The following is a 23,629-nucleotide window of genomic DNA, read 5'->3' on the forward strand; positions in this document are numbered from 1 at the left end:
CGTGGCGATAACATAGTAGACCTTCTGGTGACAAACAGACCCGAACTATTTGAAACAGTTAACGCAGAACAGGGAATCAGCGGTCATAAAGCGGTTACTGCATCGATGATTTCAGCCGTAAATAGAAATATTAAAAAAGGTAGGAAGATTTTTCTGTTTAGCAAAAGTGGCAAAAAGTAGATTACAGAGTACCTGACGGCTCAACACAAGAGTTTTGTCTCAAGTACAGATAGTGTTGAGGATCAGTGGACAAAGTTCAAAACCATCGTACAATAGGCGTTAGATGAGTATGTGCCAAGCAAGATCGTAAGAGATGGAAAAGAGCCACCGTGGAACAACAACCGAGTTAAAAAACTGCTGCGGAAGCAAAGGGAACTTCACAGCAAACATAAACATAGCCAAAGCCTTGCAGACAAACAAAAATTACGCGAAGCGAAATGTATTGTGAGGAGGGCTATGCGAGAGGCGTTCAATGAATTCGAAAGTAAAGTTCTATGTACTGACTTGGCAGAAAATCATAAGAAATTTTGGTCTTATGTCAAAGTGGTAGGTGGATGAAAACAAAATGTCCAGACACTCTGTGACCAAAATGGTACTGAAACAGAGGATGGCAGACTAAAGGCCGAAATACTACATGACTTATTCCAAAGCTGTTTCACAGAGGAAGACTCCACTGTAGTTCCTTCTCTAGATTGTCGCACAGATGACAAAAAGGTAGATATAGAAATAGACGACAGAGGGATAGAGAAACAATTGAAATCGCTCAAAAGAGGAAAGACCGCTGGACCTAATGGGAAATCAGTTCGATCTGACACAGAGTACGCGAAGGAACTTGCCCCCCCCCCCCCCCCCCCAACCATCTTGCAACGGTGTACCGTAGGTCTCCAGAAGAGCGTAGCGTTCCAAAGGATTGTAAAAGGGCACAGGTCATCCCCGTTTTCAAGAAGGGACGTCGAACAGATGTGCAGAACTATAGACCTATATCTCTAAAGCCGATCAGTTGTAGAATTTTGGAACACGTATTATGTTCGAGTATAATGACTTTTCTGGAGACTAGAAATCTAGTCTGTAGGAATCAGCATGGGTTTCGAAAAAGACGGTCGTGTGAAACCCAGCTCGCGCTATTCGTCCACGAGACTCAGAGGGCCATAGACACGGGTTCACGGGTAGATGCCGTGTTTCTTGACTTTCGCAAGGCGTTCGATACAGTTCCCCACAGTCGTTTAATGTACAAAGTAAGAGCATATGGACTATCAGACCAATTGTGTGATTGGATTGAAGAGTTCCTAGATAACAGAACGCAGCATGTCATTCTCAATGGACAGAAGTCTTCCGAAGTAAGAGTGATTTCAGGTGTGCCGCAGGGGAGTGTCATAGAACCGTTGCTATTTAAAATACACGTAAATCACCTGGTGGATGACATCGGAAATTCACTGAGGCTTTTTGCAGATGATGCTGTGGTGTATCGAGAGGTTGTAACAATGGAAAATTGTACTGAAATGCAGGAGGATCTGCAGCGAATTGACGCATGGTGCAGGGAATGGCAATTGAATCTCAATGTAGACAAGTGTAATGTGCTGCGAATACATAGAAAGATAGATCCCCTATCATTTAGCTACAAAATAGCAGGTCAGCAACTGGAAGCAGTTAATTCCATAAATTATCTGGGAGTACGCATTAGGAGTGATTTAAAATGGAATGATCATATAAATTTGATCGTCGGTAAAGCGGATGCCAGACTGAGACTCATTGGAAGAACCCTAAGGAAATGCAATCCGAAAAGCAAGGAAGTAGGTTACAGTACGCTTGTTCGCCCACTGCTTGAATACTGCTCAGCAGTGTGGGATCCGTACCAGATAGAGTCGATAGAAAAGATAGAGAAGATCCAACGGAGAGCAGCGGGCTTCGTTACAGGATCATTTAGTAATTGCGAAAGCGTTACGGAGATGATAGATAATCTCCAGTGGAAGACTCTGCAGGAGAGACGCTCAGTAGCTCGGTACGGGCTTTGTTAAAGTTTCGAGAACATACCTTCCCCGAAAAGTAAAGCGGTATATTGCTCCCTCCTACGTATATCTCGCGAAGAGACCATGAGGATAAAATCAGAGACATTAGAGCCCACACAGAAGCATATCGACAACCCTTCAATCCACGAACAATACGAGACTGGAATAGAAGGGAGAACCGATAGGGGTACTCAGGGTACCCGCCACCACACACCGTCAGGTGGCTTGCGGAGTATGGATGTAGATGTAGATGTAGATTTTATTAAGAGTTTTTGGGTATACCGACACCTTCTGAAAATGCCCTGCGGTTTTTTACTAATATGTTTCGGGTTTCTAGACACTGCTTTTGTCGAGAGAGCTTTGAACGATTCTGACTGTGTGTATTTGTTTGTATGATAACTTGCCCATGTGGATTGATAATACAGATTATCTGTGGTACGAAAATCACTTTGAGCTTAATGCTGATCTCACTTTTAAAAATGGTTCAAATGGCTCTAAGCACTAAGGGACTTAACATCTGAGGTCATCAGCCCCCTAGACTTAGAAACTACTTGAAACTAACTTACCTAAGGACATCACACACATCCATGCCCGAGGCAAGATTCGAAACTGCGACCGTAGCAGCAGCGCGGTTCCGGACTGAAGCGCCTAGAGCCGCTCGGCCACAACGGCCGGCGATTTCGCTTTTAAACATGATGTAGGTAGACATGTTGTAGTGCACCATTGTAATCTGTTAGACTTAAAAGGTTTAGAGGTAACAATAGTGTTTAATATGCGAGTAACGAATTTTTTAGACGTATGTGTAAGCAAGACATATGTGAGGTTTGAAATTAAGTTGTCAATAGAAACTGTGATACGTTTGAACTTCTTTAGAAAGAAAATAACTTACAGAAAATATTCTGCTATTGCCCATATTCACTCATATTAAATTTCAGTATAGAGTTATCTAGAGCGTTGCCAAAGAGGTTGTACAGTCACAAAGCTTTACTCATTGAAGCTCACGCCCGTTATAGAAGCGGACTAGCCAAGGCAAGAAACGACAAACTGTCAGCTAGGCACGTATAGAGCGTTGTCTATCCTTTCTCTCTGGGGAATGTGCCGATGTCAGCAGACATACTGAGTCAAATAAAGACAGCAGCAAACTGCACTTGCTCGTGGCTGACGTCCTGGTGCCTCACAGGTGTTCTCAGGCACAGGAGTCAGCGAACCGAACACCACAGGGTGGCAACCTGTGCGATACAGTGTCGTTGTCTGCATCAACTTAATGTAACTGTGCCACCCATCAGAGATAAGGAAACTTCTCGTATTCAAAGGGCAACGTGAAGTCCTGCGAAGATATTATACACGCATGCTCATAAATTAAGGATATTGCTGATACATGGTGAAACAACGCTCTGGTGGGCGGTTTGCGGGTTTGAATCACCTCGGGGTATGACTATGCTGTGCATTTGACCTGCGGTCGTCGCACGGTGGTGCTGGCAGCAGTCCACATACGCAGAGGTGTGTTGGTGCATGTCAGAGTACGGTGCGGCGAGTAAGTGTGCAGGCGTTTTCAGACATGCTAATGGTGACTGTGTGTTGAAAATGGCTCAAAGAAATATTGATGACGTTATGAGGGCGACTGGAGGCTGGTCAAATACAGCAGGTCGTAGCACGGGCCCTTTGTGTGCCACAAAGTGTGATCTCACGATTATGGCAACGATTCCAGCAGACAGGAAACGTGTCCAGGCGCTACAGTACGGGACATCCACAGTCTACAACACCACAAGAAGACCGATATCTCACCATCAATGCCAACAGACGGTCACGGAGTACTGCAGGCAGCATTTCACGGGACCTTACCACAGCCACTGGAACGGTTGTCTCCAGACACACGGTCTACGGACAACTGAACAGACATGGTTTATTCTCCTGGAGACCTGCAAGGTACATTCCACTGACCCCTGGTCACAGGAGAGCCCGTAAAGCCTGGTGTCAAGAACATGGTGCATAGTCACTGGAACAGTGGTCCCAGGTTATGTTCACGGACGAGTCCAGCTATAGTCTGAACACTGATTCTGGCGGGGTTTTCATCTGGCGTGAACCAGGAACCAGATACCAACCCCTTAATGTCCTTGAAATGGACCTGTGTGGAGGTAGTGGTTTGATGATGTGGGGTGGAATTATGATTGGTGCACGTACACCCCTTCATGTCTTTGACAGAGGAACTGTAAACTGTCAGGTGTATCGGGACGTCATTTTGCACCAGTATGTCCGCCTTTTCAGGGGTGCAGTGGGTTCCGCCTTCCTCCTGATGGATGATAACGCGCGGGCCTAACGAGCTGCCATCGCGGAGTAGTACCTTGAAACGGAAGATATCAGGCGAATGGAGTAGCCTGCCTGTTCTCCAGACCTAAACCACATCCAGCACGTCTAGGATGCTCTCGGTCGACGTATCGCTGCACGTCTTCAAACCCCTAGGACACTTCAGGAGCTCCGATAGGCACTGGTGCAAGAATGGGAGGCTATACCCCAGAAGCTGCTCAACCACCTGATTCAGAGTATTGGAACGCGTTGTGCGGCTTGTGTACATGTGCATGGTGATAATATCCCATACTGATGTCGGGGTACATGCGCAGTAAACAGTGGCGTTTCGTAGCACATGTGTTTCGGGACTGTTTTCTCAACTTATCACCAATACCGTGGACGTACAGATCTGTGTTGTGTGTCTTCCCTATGTGCCTATGCTATTAGCGCCACCTTTGTGTAGTGCCCCGTTGTGTGGCACGACATTCTGTAAGTTATCCTTACAGTATGAGAATGAGTCTACTTGTAGATCTTCTAACTCAAACACATGGCAGTAACCAACACCTAACAATGAAACTTGATGCTCACTTCTCTGTAATCACTGCAATCCATTTTTGAATAATTTGTTTTGTTTGGTGTCTTTTAGTGATCTTGCTATGGTATTACTCCTTAGCTAGTTCAAGATACACTTGTTGGAATTGCCAAGACATCCCGATGTGGGAACAATTTAGAAAGTTTTTAAAGGTCTGTTTCTCTTGTTTTTTTGAAATGAACCATTCTATTATATTAACTTAATCAAGATATGCGGTTGTAGGAAAAGATTATTCTTAGTTCTCATAAAAAGAAATAGTTCCTACATCTGTATTTTCTCCATTTGAATCTCCTTTTTTTATTATGCATACAATATTTTCTTCAAAGAAGGAGACGGCATATTGGTTATAAACTTCATACATAATACTTCATAGTTGCTAGACGCCATTTAGATTAATTTCCTTTACAATAACATTAATGTACGAGCAACTCAAGAAAAAATGTTTCTGTAGTTATAATACGCGAAAGTGTGAAACATTTCTTTTATTCTGCTAATCAGAAATAGTTGGTATGTCAAGTACTCTCAAATACATTTGTATCACTCACATAAATTCTGTTTGATGAAACGTGGATAATTATTTAGTTAATTCAATCAATACTGTGTCACTGTATCAAGACTACGCTGTACCCAGACTAAGAAGAGTTAATACTGTAATCACTTTTATGGGATGCAGATTCCTACTGTGAAGTTGTAGTTGTTCGTTAATACGCACGCTCCGCGTACGAGGTTACACTATCATGTCCATCTTCATATTGTGTTTATTAACTAGCAATCAATCAGACAAAATTAGTTTTTACCATTCCCATGATCTTGAAGGAAGATGGAGTCACTTTATCGGTTATGAGAATGTGTGAATTACTTAGTTTTCTGGAATATGAAATCCATGTGGTTAATAGGAACTGCTGTTAGGGAGTTTTCCTTACGTTTTGAGTCAGATAAGAGGGTGATGTGACGACACAACTGTCACATATCACAATGCAGTATCAGTTTGACCACTGTTTCGCTGTTACATTTATAGGCACTGGAAATCTGTACCTGGAGAGTAAGCTTCACGATCTTCTAACCTCCAGATGATTCACAGTATGGTCTCGGGTCTTCTTTATCAATCTGAAAATCTCATTGGGTCACTTTTCTGATCTTGATCAGATGTACGTTTTGCAAGCCGTGATGTTGTTGTCCATCATTTGAGCAGCTTTCTTCTCCTATGTTCCGGGTATTTGACCTGAGTTGCTAATTTAATTCCAATTTGCATTTCGTTTTATTATTTATATCTGAAATCTGCACAGATCGCGATATCTCGGTTCTTCGTTCTCCCTGAAATCTTCCTTCCATTTGGTACCTCCTACAGTACTAGAGCCACTTTTTGCCAACATAATTGATAACTGATTTCTTATTTTCATTAACATTTTTGAAGCCCAAATGTAAATTTAATTATTTTAAAGGTAAACTTGGCCTCTGACTCGATATCCTTAACTTTTACTGCAGCTTTCCTGTTTAAGTGAGCCATTAAAAAATAAATATAACCTGGTATATTAGCAAGTAGTGCTTTGCTGTGTCGGTATTGTCCTTTGTGTACAGTGGCCTGATTAGACGAAAGGTTGTGAACTACTTCGTTTTGTAATAGAAACCATCATGGCATTCCATTCTACATCACGAAGATATTTGCTTCAGAATGTGATTAGAGCAATGCGAAGGAAAGAAGATGCTTTAGTAGTACTTACCTGGAAAGGTATTACGGTACGGTGAATATTGCACTCAGTAATTAATATAGTACTAGCAATTTAAATTTTAGGAATAAGGTAAGAAGATCAGGATATTTACAAATTATTTGAAGTGAAAATTGTATTCTAGATCGGCGTAGAATCGCACATCAGTTCCAGTGGTTGGGGGACTACCAGATAGGAAGCTTGAACATAGGTGTGTGTGTGTGTGTGTGTGTGTGTGTGTGTGTGGTGTGCGTGCTTGTGTGTTTTAAATATGCCAGTACTTTCAGAACATGTCGAGAAGAGATTTATAAAATCCACCTCTATATCTTAAAAGGTGATATGACACACTATTACATGTAGCCCTCATTATGTCTGTGATAATTACTATTAAGAAAATGACATTTCAGCGCATATATGATAACACAAATAAGAGCTATTAACAGTGGCTTCCTCTTGATTGTACACCAACCACGTTGCAAAACAAATGAAACTGTGTCCACTGGTATTTTACGTCCTTGACATGTCTCATTATGCCGTGACAACTTCCACCGAAGGCGATTATCTCAGCTACAATGCATGAGCAGTTTTCCAAAGGCGTGTTACGGCACTCTGCAGAAAAATACTGTGACGACGTATGGCGTACGGGAAACTAGACGTACGCTACAAAATGGCTCAAATGGTCTGAGAACTATGGGACTCAACATCTGAGGTCATCAGTCCCCTAGACTTAGAACTAACTAACCTAAATCACACACATCCATGCCCGAGGCAGGATTCAAACCCGTGACAGTAACAGCAGCGGGGTTCCGGGCTGAAGCGCCTATAACCGCTCGGCCACAGCGGCCGACTACGGACTCTACAAATCATATACTTACCCAATGCTTTCAATTAAGGGTTGCCGGTTTTAAAGTCCACAGCTATCTTTATACGTTTCTTACACTACTCAGAATACCATTGCTTGTATTTCTTGCATATGTGTGCAGAGGACACATTTTTTCTTTGCCGATAAAGTTCAGTAACACGTCTGCAGTATGAAACTCATCCACTGCCACTACTGAGTTGACAATATTCATGCAACTTGCTTAAGAATGCAGTTATAGTAGGAAAACTGCCAACATCGTAACAATAAAGAGTAATGCAGCATATAATGTTTTGTGTAAGTGTCACCGGATCAGCAAAAATTCATTGATTCTAGTGGGAGCTAGCTTTGACGTTGGCTTCGGTTAACAAGTAGTATCGGGTCATTGATAATGAGTAGTCCGTTGAAAGCAACAACAGCTTATGTGTGTGTTATCTGAAACAAACTTTATAGTGAATACTAGAGAAGAGCTAAGGAACGACACAATTTATAGCATTTCCGTGCGTGACAGGGGAACATTGTTCGACATTACGGCTTTGAAGTTTGTATTTTTAGTATTTTTCCCTAGATCGTAGATAGAAATAGCCAGTATGACTCCATTGAAAAGGAAACAAAAAAAATTTCCCATTTTTTCCCAGTCCGTGCCTGTCCTTTTCCATTGACCTCGTCGACTACGAGATGTAAAGCCTTAAATACTAACAACACGATGATCAAGAGCACTTGTAACAACTTCCGAAACAATGGTCTGTGTTACGAGCTCTTATGCGCAGAGAAAGCTTTTGGAAACAGACGACGGTCACGAAAGACTAGCTTTCATGTAGGTAATAGTATGTTGCGACGTCGGCTATTTCCAGTCCAGAAGCTCTTCAATATCTTCCGTGAGGATTTTCCTGTAGACGGGATCAGAAAGGAAGACGTGGCGCAACTCTTGGTCGCGGTCGCGGACCATGAAGTGCTGGAAGTCGGCCGCCGACACGTACTTCCTGGCGGCGTCGCCAGTCATGGCGGTCAGCTGATGGTGGGCGGGCGCCATGACGACCCCACCGAGGCGCAGCTGCCGGTAGCTGCTCACCAGCTGCGGCCACGGCAGCTCGCGCGCCGCGTCCACCCCGCCAGCCGCCAGCCGTGACGTCAGAGCGCTGTGATACTCGCGCAGCAGGTCCTCGAGGTGGGCGGAGCGCAACTCGCGGGAGGTGGACAGGTGCAGGAAAAACCCGATCTGCGGGACAAACAGCTACGTCACACTCAGACTGTCAGAACCCTAACCAAGCATTGCTCACGGATATAAGCCATTCATTCGTTAAGAACTGAATAGATTACTCTGTTATTTATACTTTCTGTCGATCTTAATTGCGGCCTCTCGAAGTTATATGGAAAGAGCCAACATTACATTCACGGCACACATTCTGAGCAAAAAATATGCCGATACACACATATGACTTCTAAAGGTTTTTTTCATGTATGTAGTGATTAATATTTCGTTTATTGTATTTCTCTTATCCTCTCTAACACACGTACACAACTTTAATACTACGAACTTAGTAATTCGATAGCGTAAAAGAAGCTCTTAGGGAGACAGAATATCTGTTTGCGTTTCAAGATAATTCTATCATCCATTAACTTCTTCATATTACTGGGTAGATGGCCAAAAATCCTTTCTCCTTACTATTGTATGGGGTGATTCAGTGTGTCTACCTACGGCCTTTATGCAAACCGCAACGCCTTTAAGTGTGCGTGTATGTGTGTGTGTGTGTGTGTGCGTCTGTGTGTGTGTATTCCCAAGAGACCAAACTGCTGAGATCATCGGTCCCTAGACTTACACGCTAATGAAACTAACTTATGCTAATAACAGCACACACACTCATGCCCTAGGGAGGACTCGAACCTCCGGCGGGAGGGGCCGCGCAGTCCGTGACATGGCACCTTAAACCGAGCGGCCACCTTTAAGTACCATGCACATGATTTTCATATTCTCTCACTAGACGCAGACTATTAGCCCTAGAGAAAAAAAATATCAATGAGAACCTTCTTGTAGGACATTTCATGTAGTTTTGTTATAGGATTCGTTTCCGCTAGAGGCAGTTATTTTCGAATTATTCAACAAAAACGTTCAAAAGTGCTCTTCAAACACGTTTTCCTTGAATAACTTCAAAACGGCGGCCTCCAGCGCAAACTTAGCCCAGTACAAAATTTAACTACCTTAAATTTCCTACAAACTGTTTCTGTTTATTTTTTCTGTAGGACCGATAGTTTGCGCATAGTGAGCAAGAGAAAATCAAAATCTTGCGCATCGTTTTTGAAGGTGTTGTGAGTCGTGAGCTGCGTAAAACCAATAGGTAGGGGCAGCTGACTCACCTGTACAGTATGTTTCAGGAGGAAAAGTAAATTTTTTTCTTGGTGCTAGTATAAACTATTTCATTAGTCGCCCTATTTAACATGTGTATAATTTTTATCACTTGCTATGATGCTGCTATTGAACGTAACCCAGAACCTATTCTCACACAAGTTGATAAACAGAGCAAATAGAGTAAGTCATTGCCGGCTAGGGTGGCCGAGCGGTTCTAGCCGCTACAGTCTGGAGCTACGCGACCGCTACGGTCGCAGGTTCGAATCCTGCCTCGGACATGGATGTGTGTGATGTCCTTAGGTTAGATAGGTTTAACTAGTTCTAAGTTCTAGGGGACTGATGACCTCAGAAGTTAAGTCCCATAGCGCTCAGAGCCAAAGTAAGTCATTGTTTCTTTTCATGAATTCCACCTCCGACGTTAATTCATTTCTAAATTTCCTTGAAAAAAAAAGTTTTCTTCCTTTGGAGCCGTGACGTTCCATTTTGAGGCCAGTACTATTCATAATATGAACGACCGATTCGTCTTCTGTATCTACGTTTACTTTGTTGAGTTCGCCTTCCAGTCACACTTGCAGGCAAAACTTTACTGGAATAATGTTCGGGGACATCGGTGGCCAAATATTGTGATAACTTCTGTATAATGGTCTTGTAGGGAACATCAGAATGTAGTAATCAACTGGTGACTAAAATGTGCAGAGGCTCTCTCATGCTGGAAGAACGTACCCATCCTTGAGGCCAAAGGAGCTCCTCCCAAGAAAGCTGGGATCTCATTTCCAAGGTAGTCTAGATACCGGGCCTACGTAGGACGATGTCGTGACACATTAGTGACAGTCCCCATCATACCACATCACACATTTACAAAGAAACGTTCTGCGAAGTGTTTCTCCAGAAAAGCGTGGGTATTTTCATCGGACCACCAATGTGAGTTACGAGTGTTATTGATGCCGTCATAAGTGAAAGTGACCGTCAGTAAACATTGTCAGTGATTCATCAGTGATTTCCGATTATCCAACTTTAAAACTGCAATCGTCTACTAACACCTCTGTCTTGAAGGCACTGAATCCGCTATAAATATTGACAGACCCTCATATGTGCCATCCACCATATTCTTGTAAGTGGGATACCGTTACATAAACAAATTTTGCGTGTGCCTGTTGGAGGTCCGTATTCTAACAACAGAATAATTTCATCAAATTGATAAACAATTTGCTCATGTGCACATTCAGATGAGAAGTAACTGCTGGGCAGCTCACAATCCTCTCTTCAGTCTGGTACTCATCAATTATGAAATCGTCTACAACATTCTCTTCAAACAGTAGCTGCGTTCCCGTTACTAAGACCACGCAAATTTAACGTCGCGGTATACTCGTCATTTATAAACACGTGTGCAAATCAAAAGATGGATATTTCACGCCCAGCCAGGCATTCCCCAGCAAGCTCTACAACAAATACAGGAACACCTTAATGAAGCTTCAGAAGACAATTCTCAATATACAGTTTAATAAAAATTTCCTAGCAAATAATGTATTTCCAGATTATATCAAAAACTCTGTGAATAGCATGTAATCTGCACCAGAGAAAGTGAAAAAAAGTGGATATTTTGTGGCTAAAGCAAGAAATTAGGGAATTATATGCTAAAAAGCAGTCGCTCAGGACTGAACATTAACAAACACATTTAGATTTGGCCAACAAATTTACACTACCAGCTCACTTTGATGAAATGCAAGAGAGAGAAAAGGCATATATTCAGAAAGTAATGCAAGAAAAGCAAGAGAAACAAAACAGAAAACTCAACAGAATAATCAACAGCATAAACACACCCACTAAAAACAATCTCAACCAACAATATAAGTTCCATGACAGAATCGTTAACCTTACTGACATAATTCTTATCAAACAAGAAAAGACCCTACTAGGAAAAGGGCCAAAACACAACATTAACAGCCGGTCGGGGTGGCCGAGCGGTTCTATTCGCTACAGTCTGGACCTGCGCGACGGCTACGGTCGCAGGTTCGAATCCTGCCTCAGGCATGGATGTGTGTGATGTCCTTAGGTTAGTTAGGTTTAAGTTGTTCTAAGTTCTAGGGGACTGATGACCTCAGAAGTTAAGTCAAATAGTGCTCAGAGCCATTCGAACCATTTGAACAACATTAACAGAAACATATCACACAAAACAATAGAAAACCTCATAACGGAATCAGAACACATTATACAGGAACAAGAAATACTGAGCACACCAAATTTTAATGCAAAATTGACAAGAGAATTAGTAGCTGCAGAAACAACACAGATAATCAGAACACACTAATCCACATTTATCTCCAATCATAAAACATCAAAGGAAATCACTGCCAACAAAACTTAAAGAAAAATTAAAAGAGAACAATCCCATAGTAACAAGAGCAGACAACATTCAACAGACACTGAAAAACATCAATAATACATTTTCAAAAGGCCAAATAAAGAGGATGACACAGAAAAATCCAAAAGGACCCACCCTAAATGCACTACCAAAGGTTCACAAGGATAACGTCCCATTAAGACCCGACATTAACTTCTGACATGCTCCATCCTACCACCTAGCCCAACAAATACACACACTACCGAAAAAATTCTACACGTTTGATAACAACAGGAACCTGGAAAACTCAAAAGAGTTAATAGACAGAATCAAGAACATACACATATCGGACACAGCAACCCTCATATCATTTGATGTCACATCAATGTACACTTGCATTCCAATAAATGAAACAATCAACATCATCACGTTGTTGTTGTTGTTGTGGTCTTCAGTCGTGAGACTGGTTTGATGCAGCTCTCCATGCTACTTCATCCTGTGCAGCTTCTTCATCTCCCAGTACCTACTGCAGCCTACATCCTTATGAATCTGCTTAGTGTATTCATCTCTTGGTCTCCCTCTACGATTTTTACCCTCCACGCTGCCCTCCAATACTAAATTGGCGATCCCTCGATGTCTCAGAACATGTCCTACCAACCGCTCCCTTCTTCTAGTCAAGCTGTGCCACAAGCTCCTCCCCAATTCTGTTCAATACCTCCTCATTAGTTATGTGATCTACCCATCTAATCTTCAGCATTCTTCTGTAGCACCACATTTCGAAAGCTTCTATTCTCTTATTGTCTAAACTATTTATCGTCCACGTTTCACTTCCATACATGGCTACACTCCATACAAATACTTTAAGAAACGACTTCCTTACATTTAAATCTATACTCGATGTTAACAAATTTTTCTTCTTCAGAAACGCTTTCCTTGCCATTGCCATTCTACATCATCTTATATCCTCTCTACTTCGACCATCATCAGTTATTTTGCTCCCCAAATAGCAAAACTCCTTTACTACTTTAAGTGTCTCGTTTCCTGATCTAATTCCCTCGGCATCACCCGACTTAATTCGACTACATTCCATTATCCTCGGTTTGCTTTTGTTGATGTTCATCTTATACCTTCCTTTCAAGACACTGTCCATTCCCTTCAACTGCTCTTCCAAATCCCTTGCTGTCTCTGACAGAATTACAATGTCATCACACAAAGATTAAAAAAACAAGAGAACATACCAGACACACAAATCAATGAAATAACAAACATACTCAAGGCCATAACATCACAAAATTAGTTTGCATTCAACAAAGAATTTTATTCTCAACACGAAGGACTCCCAATGAGATCACCTGTCAGTGGCCCCCTAGATAACATATTCATGAACAACCTGGAGAACTTGATCTTCAGAAACATAAAATAACCAAAGAACTACAAAGTTATATACTGGTACCGATATGTCGATGACATAATATGCCTGATTGATGAACCACATACACACACAGAACAGGTACACAATGAAATAAACAACTTACACCCAAAAATTAACTTTACATTAGGAACAGATACTGACAACACACTACACTTTCTAGATCTCACCATACAAAAAACAAGCAACACACACCACTTCACAATATGCAGGAAACCGACTACCACAAGCATCACCATTCACAACCTATCAAACCACCCATTGACACATAAGCATGCAATCTTCTGATTCATGCTCCACAGATTAAACAGAACACCCGTGAACAAACAGAACTACACACAGGAACTAAACACAATAAAACAAATAGCAGTAGAAAATGGTTATACTACCCATATGGTAAACAAGTTAAATCAAAAAATATGCAAACAGTACAGAAATGAACACACCACACACACATAAATCCTCATCCAGCACAGACCAACACAAAACACAAACAATGACCACACACAAGACACAACAGGGCAACAACACACACACAAAACGAAATGGTACATACTCACCTACGTTAACAAGATTGTTCCCAGAATAGGCACCATATTAAAGAAACAGGGACTCCAGATAGGATACAGGACGGATAACACAACACACAAAAAGATCAGAACACAAGAAACACCCATGGATAAATTTTACAGGTCAGGAATATATCAAACTCACATGCAACACTTGCCAGTCAGTATACATAGGACAAACATGCAGAAACTTCAAAGCAAGATATTCGGAACATCTCAGAGCTTTAAAAAGCAACAGCTCCCACAGCACATTTGCTGACCACCTTATAGCCAACAACCACCACCCAAAGACAATAGAAACAGACTTAAGAATACTAAAACCCAGCCGCAGCCTATACAGCAAAATGACCATTGAGGAAAACTTCCATATATAGAAGGCAATAGCGGAAGAAGAACAGGTCTTAAACGAATACATTACACTCTGCTAGGGCACACCTTTTAACACATTAAAGGAAGTCTACAAATAAAAACAGCACAAACAGATAAGGTCTACACACAAGCACACGCACTCACGCATGTACACACACACACACACACGCACACACACACACACACACACACACACACACACACACACACACACACACACACGCACGCACGAAAAATAAATACACTAAAATCTGCAAAGACGCACCGTTTGCTCACAAATAGGAATACCATATAAAATACAACACACACAGCTAAGAAACACACAGAAAACACGCGCACACATTCGCACACATACTCACACACACACACACACACACACACACACACACACACACACATATACTCGTAAAATGCAAATAAAATTCAAATTTGGCGCCGAACTCCCTGGTGAACAAATGAACACTGACTGGGCTGGGACACAACAAACCACATTCACTCTGTGTTCTGGTGTAGTGAAAAGCATTTTACTACGTTATTTGTGGAAAATACTTGCTATAGCTGCGTATGCATCACAACCAACATCTCAGCATGATGCGGAGAGTGGAAGTACTTGCCACACGAAAACGTAAGTAAATACGAAAATAGGGACGAAAACATCGCGAGAAGCAAAAAAAAAAAAAAAAAAAAAAAACTTTCTCATCAACATCGTTTGGTTGCAGATGACCAGCTACCTCTAATAATTAACACAAGAGTGGTCCAGAAAATTCATGCTCACCAGATGTATAGGTATTTACAAAAAGAAAAGATCTGTTGTTTGAACAAAAAATGCTCATAATTTTATAATCATGTAAAACAAATGTTCACATTGCAGAATAAATAAAAACGAAAACCCACAGATGATGGCACAGTGGTGCCGAAACATGTTTGGGTACTGAGAAAAACGGTGTTTTGCGTAGCTGGCGGAACACAAATCCCAAAAATTTTAACTGCAAACACGGCCAATACAAAGAGCTGTAAATCAAAAGATGGATAATACGTGTGACATGCTCAAGAGATATTGTATAAACGTCCAACAAATCAGAATCACCGCTGAAAAATACAACATCACAGTTTGAGTTTAAAGACAATAATGAGGATCAATTAATAAACTGGAATACCAAAACGCGAACTGAATACAGTAATCGCTGTATCCATGTAACTAATAAAATTAGACCACATTATCGGGGAAGTTTCACTCAAATTGGTCACCACTAACAAATCTTAAATTATTTACTATTCCTCCTTAAATACCATGTTTGTATGAATGTTACTGTTGATTTCAAACTGTTATGATTATTAACAGAAAATTTAAAAGTACGTGGTTCCTGAAAAAGAAGCAAACGCTGGAGGTGTCATGGATGAAATACAAAAATTAAATATACTATGCACAGCCGTTAACTGGTTTTCTGAGTGTGCTTCTAAGAATGCTGTAAGCAGGATGGCTGTGTAGTTTCCAGCACACATATTGCGCTCCAAACATCTCCAGATGGGATCCTCAAGCCTCCCCCCTTCCACACACACACACATACACACACACACACACACACACACACACACACACACACACACACACACACACCTCCTGTATTTTATGCCAAGTTCAATGGCTTCTGATCTACCTGTATTGGTTCAAATGGTTCTGAGCACTATGGGACTTAACATCTTAGGTCATCAGTCCCCTTGAACTTAGAACTACTTAAACCTAACTAACCTAAGGACATCACACACATCCATGCCCGAGGCAGGATTCGAACCTGCGACCGTAGCAGTCGCACGGTTCCGGACTGAGTGCCTAGAACAGCGAGACCACCGCGGCCGGCTCTACCTGTATTATTTAGCAAAAATATATAAGCTTCACCTCCAGTGCGTAAATTGGCATCATGTTCAAAAGTATTTGACTAATATGAATACTTTTGGCAACATTCTCAAAAGTACCCAGACAATCAAAATTATTTATCAGTAACACACAAGGATATTGACAATACCATAGTATACCCACGTATAAAAAGCATACGCTTCACCTGATTTGCATAATGCAGCTCCATGTTCAAAAGTAACCAAATAATCTGAATTGTGCATCTTAAATCGAATGTAACAAAAGAATCAAAAATGGCTCTGAGCACTATGGGACTTAACATCTCAGGTCATCAGTCCCCTACAACTTAGAACTACTTAAACCTATCTAACCTACGGACATCACACACATCCATGACCGAGGCAGGATTCGAACCTGCGACTGTAGCGGTCACGCGGTTCCAGACTGAAGCGGCTAGAACCGCTCGGCCACACCAGCCGGCAACAAAAGAATCCAAAGGGTCTCTATTATCAATTAAAAGTACAAAAAAACGCTTGTGTCAAATTTGATGTAGAACTTTATTCCACCACACTGTGTTTTAAAATATTTTATTTACACAGGTTTTTGCAAGTGAAAATATATTTTTACATATTTGGGCAAGAAAAGTAATTTAAAACACAGCCTGATGGAGCAATCCTCCTTCAGATTTCTCGAGGATATGGGGCCTACAGAGAAATCCCATGTGTACACACAGCCTCAAAGAATACCTAATGGATGTAACGTATAACATTTCTACATCTTTATTAAACGCTCCAGTTACTTCAATGTGATCATTGCCTACATTCGATGTTAACGTACAACAACCACATACAAACAGCAGGGGCCAGCACTAGCATTGAAGAATATATAAAGTGTATCCAGGGGGACATGGAACACAGTCATTAAGGTAACGCTGAAACGGAGCGATTTATTTGACGTCCAGAGGGGCTGGAATATTGGTTTTCGGACCATGGATGGAGGCATTACCGAAACGGCTAAGTTTGTAAACGGTACGCATGCCACTGTGGTTAAAATATACCGTGCGTGGAAAAATGACTCTATCCAAAACAGGTGCCGAGGCAACTGTGGAGCATAATGGAGAGCTGAAGAATGGCTGAGGAGATACACGCAACTGTCGAGCAACTGACCGCCCAGGTGAACCAATGGCGACCGTTAAGCGTTCGCTGCTACCTATGTGCCTCTGCAGCAGGCACCTGGTTCGTGCACACAAGCTGACTGCTGTTCATCAGTGATGAAGGCTGGGATTCCCACGCCAGTAACGCAATTTTCATTCCGCTGAGTGCCGCCAGGTTGCTTTTTCAGATGCTCCATCGTACAGATGGGCGTTGGTGTGTACGGCGTGAAACGTCTAAGACAAAACCCTCAAAATTCGTTATCATCTGGAAAGTCTTTTCATAGCTTTCGTCATTCTGGAAAAAAAAACTGTTTACACCCATCCATCCTTGGGGACCATGAAACCCATACATGCAGCTTGTTCTCCTTCGACACCATGGCATCTACCAGCAAGACAATACAACATGTCACATGGCTCGTAGAATACACGAGTGGGTTTGAAGAGCACCAAGATGAGTCTAGTGCACTCCACTGCCCACGAAACTCCCCGGACTTACACCAAATAAAGAATCTGTGAGACTACCTGAATCGTGCTGTTCGTGCCTTGGTTTCTCAACCGAGTAGCGTAGTGCAGTTGGCCAAAGCAGTGGAGTCGACACGGTTCCACAACCCTGTCGGTATCTTCCAGTACCTCCTGCACACTCTTTCTGTGCGTATCACAGTGATCCACGCTGGAAAGGATCTCACAGTGATCCGCGCTGCCATGGGCGGTGATTCAGGATTTTGACAAGTGACCACACTCAAGTGAGTGGGTAATGTATGTATTAAAAATTTTTAATTACCTAAAATTAAGGATCACCATATGTCATCTTTTTCTTTCTGTTTGATACTTAAGACTCGTTTATTTCAAATAGTTTACTGCTTAGTTGGCAGTGACTTTGTGTAAGAGTACAAAACGCATCTGACTTCAAATAACAAGCTAATCAGGCAGCTGGCACTTCATTTTAGCCTAAATGAGGCTATGTTAAAAAAAAAAGCTTTGGAGGAAGGCTGCAACATTCACTGATTGGAACTATGGTAACAAAGGTCTCTAAAACCTTTATAGATTCTGTTCCCCTTCCTTTCCATAATGAACTACCAAATAATACGAAAATATAAATTTGTTATGTTCTAAATACACCATGTAATAGCATAACATTGAAAAAGAAAATGATAAAGAAGCTTTGACTTGTCGAAAACACGACATCTGAAGAATTCGATCTTTGCAACGTAGTAAAATTATGTATCAGAATAAGTAAGCGTTTCAAGTGCAAAACACGTGTGGAACTACAGTTACAAATTTTGCTGTAACGCCCCTATGTATGGGGAAATTCATTCAAAAACTGCTGTAAGATGGCGACGTACGTGTATTCTTTATTGTGCAATAACATATATTAACATTATCAGCAGAAGATGACAAACGTTTTTCACTGCGAGATAAAGTTTTGAGTAGTGCCACGTGTGTTTTGGCAAAAATGAAAAAATCTTTAATTTCCTTATAATGTAGTTCTGTAATCAAACTATGCTCTTCGACAACAGCACATAAACTCTCTCAATATCAAGGGAGGGAGCCGGTATTTTGTACCCTCCTTATGATGATAATGTAATATTTTCATATACTAAAACTGTGAAAAATATTTATTGTTCACCACGATACCAGAAATACTTCAAATATACTATGTGATCAAAAGCTTCCGGACGCTTGACTGAAAATGGCTTAAAACTTCGTGCCGCCCTCCATCGGTAATGCTTAAATTCAGTATGATGTTGGTCCACCCTTAGCCTTCATGACAGCTTCCACTCTCGCAGGCATACGTTCAGTCAGGTGCTGGAAGGTTTCTTGGGGAATGGGAGCCCATTCTTCACGGAGTGCTGCACTGAGGAGAGGTATCGATGTCGGTCGGTCAGGGCTGGCACAATGTTAGCGCTCCGAAACATCCCAAAGGTGTTCTGCAGGATTCAGGTCGGGACTCTGTGCAGGCCAGTCCATTAAGAGGGATCTTATTGTAAGGTAACCACTCCACCACAGGCCGTGCGTTAGGAACAGGTGCTCAAGAATGTTGAAAGATGCAGTCGCCACCCCCGAATTGCTCTCAACAGTGGGGAGCAAGAAGGTGCTTAAAACATCAATGTAGGCCTGAGCCGTGATAGTGCCACGCAAAACAATAAGGAGTGCAAGCCCCCTCCATGAAAAACACGACCTCACCGTAACAACATTGCCTCAGAAATTTACTGGTCGCATTACATAAGCTGTCAGATGACGTTCACCGGGCACTCTCCGCACCCACATCCTGCCATCGTCGTCGTGCCACATTGTGCACCGATATTCGTCACTCCACACAACGTTTTTCCACTGTTCAATCGTCAATTGTTACCGCTCTTTACACGAAGCGAGGGGTTGTTTAGCATTTGCTGACGTGATGTTTGGCTTATGAGCAGCCGCTCGACCATGGAATCCTAGTTTTCTCACTTCCCGTCTAACAGTCATAGCAACTGCAGTGGATCCTGATGCAGTTTTGAATTCCTGTGCGATGGTCTGGATAGATGTCTGCCTGTTACACATTACGATCCTCTTCAACTGTCGGCTGTCTCCGTCAGTCAGCAGACGAGGTCAGCCTGTACGCTTTTGTGCTGTACGTTTCCCTTCACGTTTCCATTTTTCACTATCACATCGGAAACAGTGGACCTAGAGATGTTTAGGAGTGTGGAAATCTCGCGTACAGGCGTATGACACAAGTGACACCCAATCACCTGACCACGTTCGAAGTCCGTGAGTTCCGCGGAGCGCCCCACTAATACGAAACACGTATGTTTTTGGGGATGTCTGGATACTTTTGATCACATTGTGTATTTCGGTTAAACTTACTGCACATTTGTAAGTTTTAGTAGTTCATATGACATTTCCCAGTGAATGTCATGCACAATATTTTCGAGTTCAGGACTTGTTTACACATAGATACTCCTTGAAAAAATATGCCAACCGTCTCTTGACTGTTTTGATGCGGCCTGAAAGGAATTTCTCTCCTGGACAGCCTTTTCATCTCAATATAGCACTTTCAACCTACGTCCTCAGTTATTCCGATCTCTGTCTTCCTCTACAGCTCCCTCTAGCACCATGAAAGACATTCCCTGATGTCTTAACTGATGGCCTATCATCCTGTCCCTTCACCTTGTCAGTGTTTTCCACATATTCCTTTCATCTCCGATTCTGAGCAGAACCACCTCATTGCTTACCTTATCAGTCCACCCAATTTTCAACATTCGTCTGTATCACTACATCTAAAATATTTCGATTGTCTTCTGTTCTGGTTTTCCCACAGACCATGTTTCACTACCACACAACGTTCCAAACGTACGTTCTCAGAAATTTCTTCCTCAAAATAAGGCCTATGTTTGATACTAATAGACTTCTCTTTGTCAGGGATGCCCTTTTTACCAGTACTAGTCTCCTATTGATGTCCTCCTTGTTTCTCCCTCAATGGTTATTTTGCCGCCTAGCTAGAAAAATTCCTTACCTTCATCGGCTTCGTGATAATCAATCCTGATGTTAAGTTTCTCACTTTTCTCATTTCAGATACTTCTCATTACTTTCGTCTTTCTTCGAGTTACTCTCAATCCATATAGTGTACTTAGTAGACTGTTTATTCCCTTCAGGGGATCATGTAATGCTTCTTCATTCCACTCATGATGGCAATGTCGTCAGCGGATCGTATGATTGTTCTCTTTTCACCTTGAATTTTAATTACACTTCTGAACCTTTCCTTTATTTCCATCACTGCTTCTTCCATGTACAGATTGAACAGTAGGGGCGAAAGACTACATCCATATCTTCCATCCTTTTTAAAACGATCACTTCGTTCTTGGTCGTCCACTCTTATTGTCCCTTTTTGCTCTTACACATATTGTATATTATCCGTCTCTCCCTATGGCTTACCCCTATTTTTGTCAGAATTTCGAACATTTTGCGGCATTTTATATTGTTGAAAGCTTTTACCAGATCGACAGATCCTATGAATGTCTCTTGATTTTCCTTTAGTCTTGCTGCCATTATCAACGGCAAAGTCAAAATTGCCTCTGTGGTGCCTTTACATTTCCTAAAGCCAAACGGATCGTCATCTAACACATATCTAATTCGCTTTTCCATTCTTCTGTAAATTGTTCTCGAAACTTTGATACTTGATCTGATAAGCTAATTGTGCGATAATTCTCTCACTTGTCGGCTCTTGCAGTTTACGGAACGGTGTGGGCGATATTTTTCCGAAAGTCAGATGGTATGTCGTCAGACCCATACATTCAACACACCAACATGAGGACTCGTTTAGTTGCCACTTCCCACAACGATTTTAGTAATTGTGATGGAATGTCATCAATCCCTTCTGCCTTATTTGATAATTAAGACTTCCAACCCTCTCTTAAATTCTGATTCTAATATTGGATCCCCTATCTCTTCTCAATCGACTCCTACCTCTCCATTTAACAGTGGAATTCCCGTTGCAATCTTAATGTTATCCTCCTTGCTTTTAATTTCACCGAAGGCTGTTTTTACCTCCCTATTTGCTGAGACAGTCCTTCTGACAGTCATTTCTTTTTCGATTTCTTCACATTTTTCATGCAGCTATCTCGTCTTACCTTCCCTGCAATTCCTTTTTATTTCATTCCTGAGTGACTTGTATTTCTTTATTTCCGAATCTCCCTGAACATTTTTGTCCTTCCTCCTTTCAACGATCAACCAATGTGTTTTTCTGTTACCCGTAGGTTATTCGCAGTTACTATCTGTGTACCTATTTTTATCTCTGAAAAATTATTATTTCCCCTCCTTAACTGAACTGCCTACTGAGATACACATTATCGCAGTACCTATAGCATCGTAGAACCTCAAGCGTATCTCGTTATTTCTTAATACTTCCGTATCCCACTTCTTTTCGTATCGATTCTTCCTGACTAATCTCTTAACCTTCAACTAACTCTTCCTCACTACTAAATTGTAATCTGAGTCTATATCTGCTCCTGGGTACAGCTTACAGTCCAGTATAGGATTTAATCTACATCTACATCCACATCTACATGGATACTCTGCAAATCACGTTTAAATGCCTGCAAATGGTTCATCGAAGTACCTTCATAATTTTCTATTATTCGAATCTCGTATAGATCGCAGAAAGAACGAGCACCTATATCTTTCCGTGCGAGCTCTGATTTCCCTTATTTCATCTTGGTGATCGTTTCTCCCTATGTATGTCGGCGTCAAAAAATATTTTCTCATTCGGAGGAGAAAGTTGATGATCGGAATTTCGTGAGAAGATTCCTCCACAACGATTAACGCCCTTGTTTTAATAATGGCCATCCCAAATCCTGTATTGTTTCAGTGACACTTTCTCACCTATTTCGCAATAATACAAAACGTGCTGCCCTTCTTTGAACTTTTTCGATGTGCTCCGGCAGTCCTATCTGGTAAGGATCCCACTCCGTGCAGCAGTATTTTAAAAGAGGACGGACAAGTGTAGTGTGGGCAGTTTCTTTAGTTGATCTGTTACATTTTATAAGTGTCCTACCAATAAAACGCAGTCTTTGGTTAGCCTTCACCACAACATTTCTGTGTGTTCCTTCCAGTTTAGGTTCCCAGTATTTGTAGTTCTTAGGTATTTAGTTGAATTTACGGCCTTTAGATTTGACAGAAGTTAAACGGATTCCTTTTAGCACTCATGTGGATGACCTCACACATTTCGTTATTTAGTATCAATTGCCAATTTTCGCACCGTACAGATATCTTTTCTAAATCGTTTTGCAATTTGTTTGGGTCTTCTGATGACTTTGCTTAGTCGTCAGAAGATCAAAATAAATAGCAGAACGACTTAGAAAAAGTTTTACCAGTTGATAAACGACAGCGTCATCTGCATAGGCCTACAACCTAAGACGGCTGCTCAGATTGTCTCCCAAATCTTTTATATAGATAAGGAACAGCAAAAAGCCTATAATACTAGCTTGGGAAACTTCTGTCTTAATCGATGACTTTCTGTCAGTTACTACGAACTGTAAATCCCTGACAGGAAATCACGTATCCAGTTACATAACTGAGATAATAGTCCATAAGCATGCAATTTCACTACAAGCCTCTTGTGTAGTACAATGTCAAAGCCTT

General features: G+C 41.6%; 1 protein-coding gene across 1 annotated transcript in view; it reads right to left on the minus strand.

Moving 5' to 3' along the window:
• Positions 1–8,293: 8,293 nt before the first annotated feature.
• LOC124798963 overlaps positions 8,294–23,629 on the minus strand; it is a 75,093-nt gene continuing 59,757 nt past the window's right edge. The window contains exon 4 of the mRNA XM_047262498.1: positions 8,294–8,668. Within this exon, the coding sequence (XP_047118454.1) occupies positions 8,294–8,668 (375 nt within the window). The remainder of the gene's footprint in view (positions 8,669–23,629) is intronic.

The sequence above is a fragment of the Schistocerca piceifrons genome, chromosome 5 (assembly GCF_021461385.2).
Source record: "Schistocerca piceifrons isolate TAMUIC-IGC-003096 chromosome 5, iqSchPice1.1, whole genome shotgun sequence".
Taxonomy (NCBI): domain Eukaryota; kingdom Metazoa; phylum Arthropoda; class Insecta; order Orthoptera; family Acrididae; genus Schistocerca; species Schistocerca piceifrons.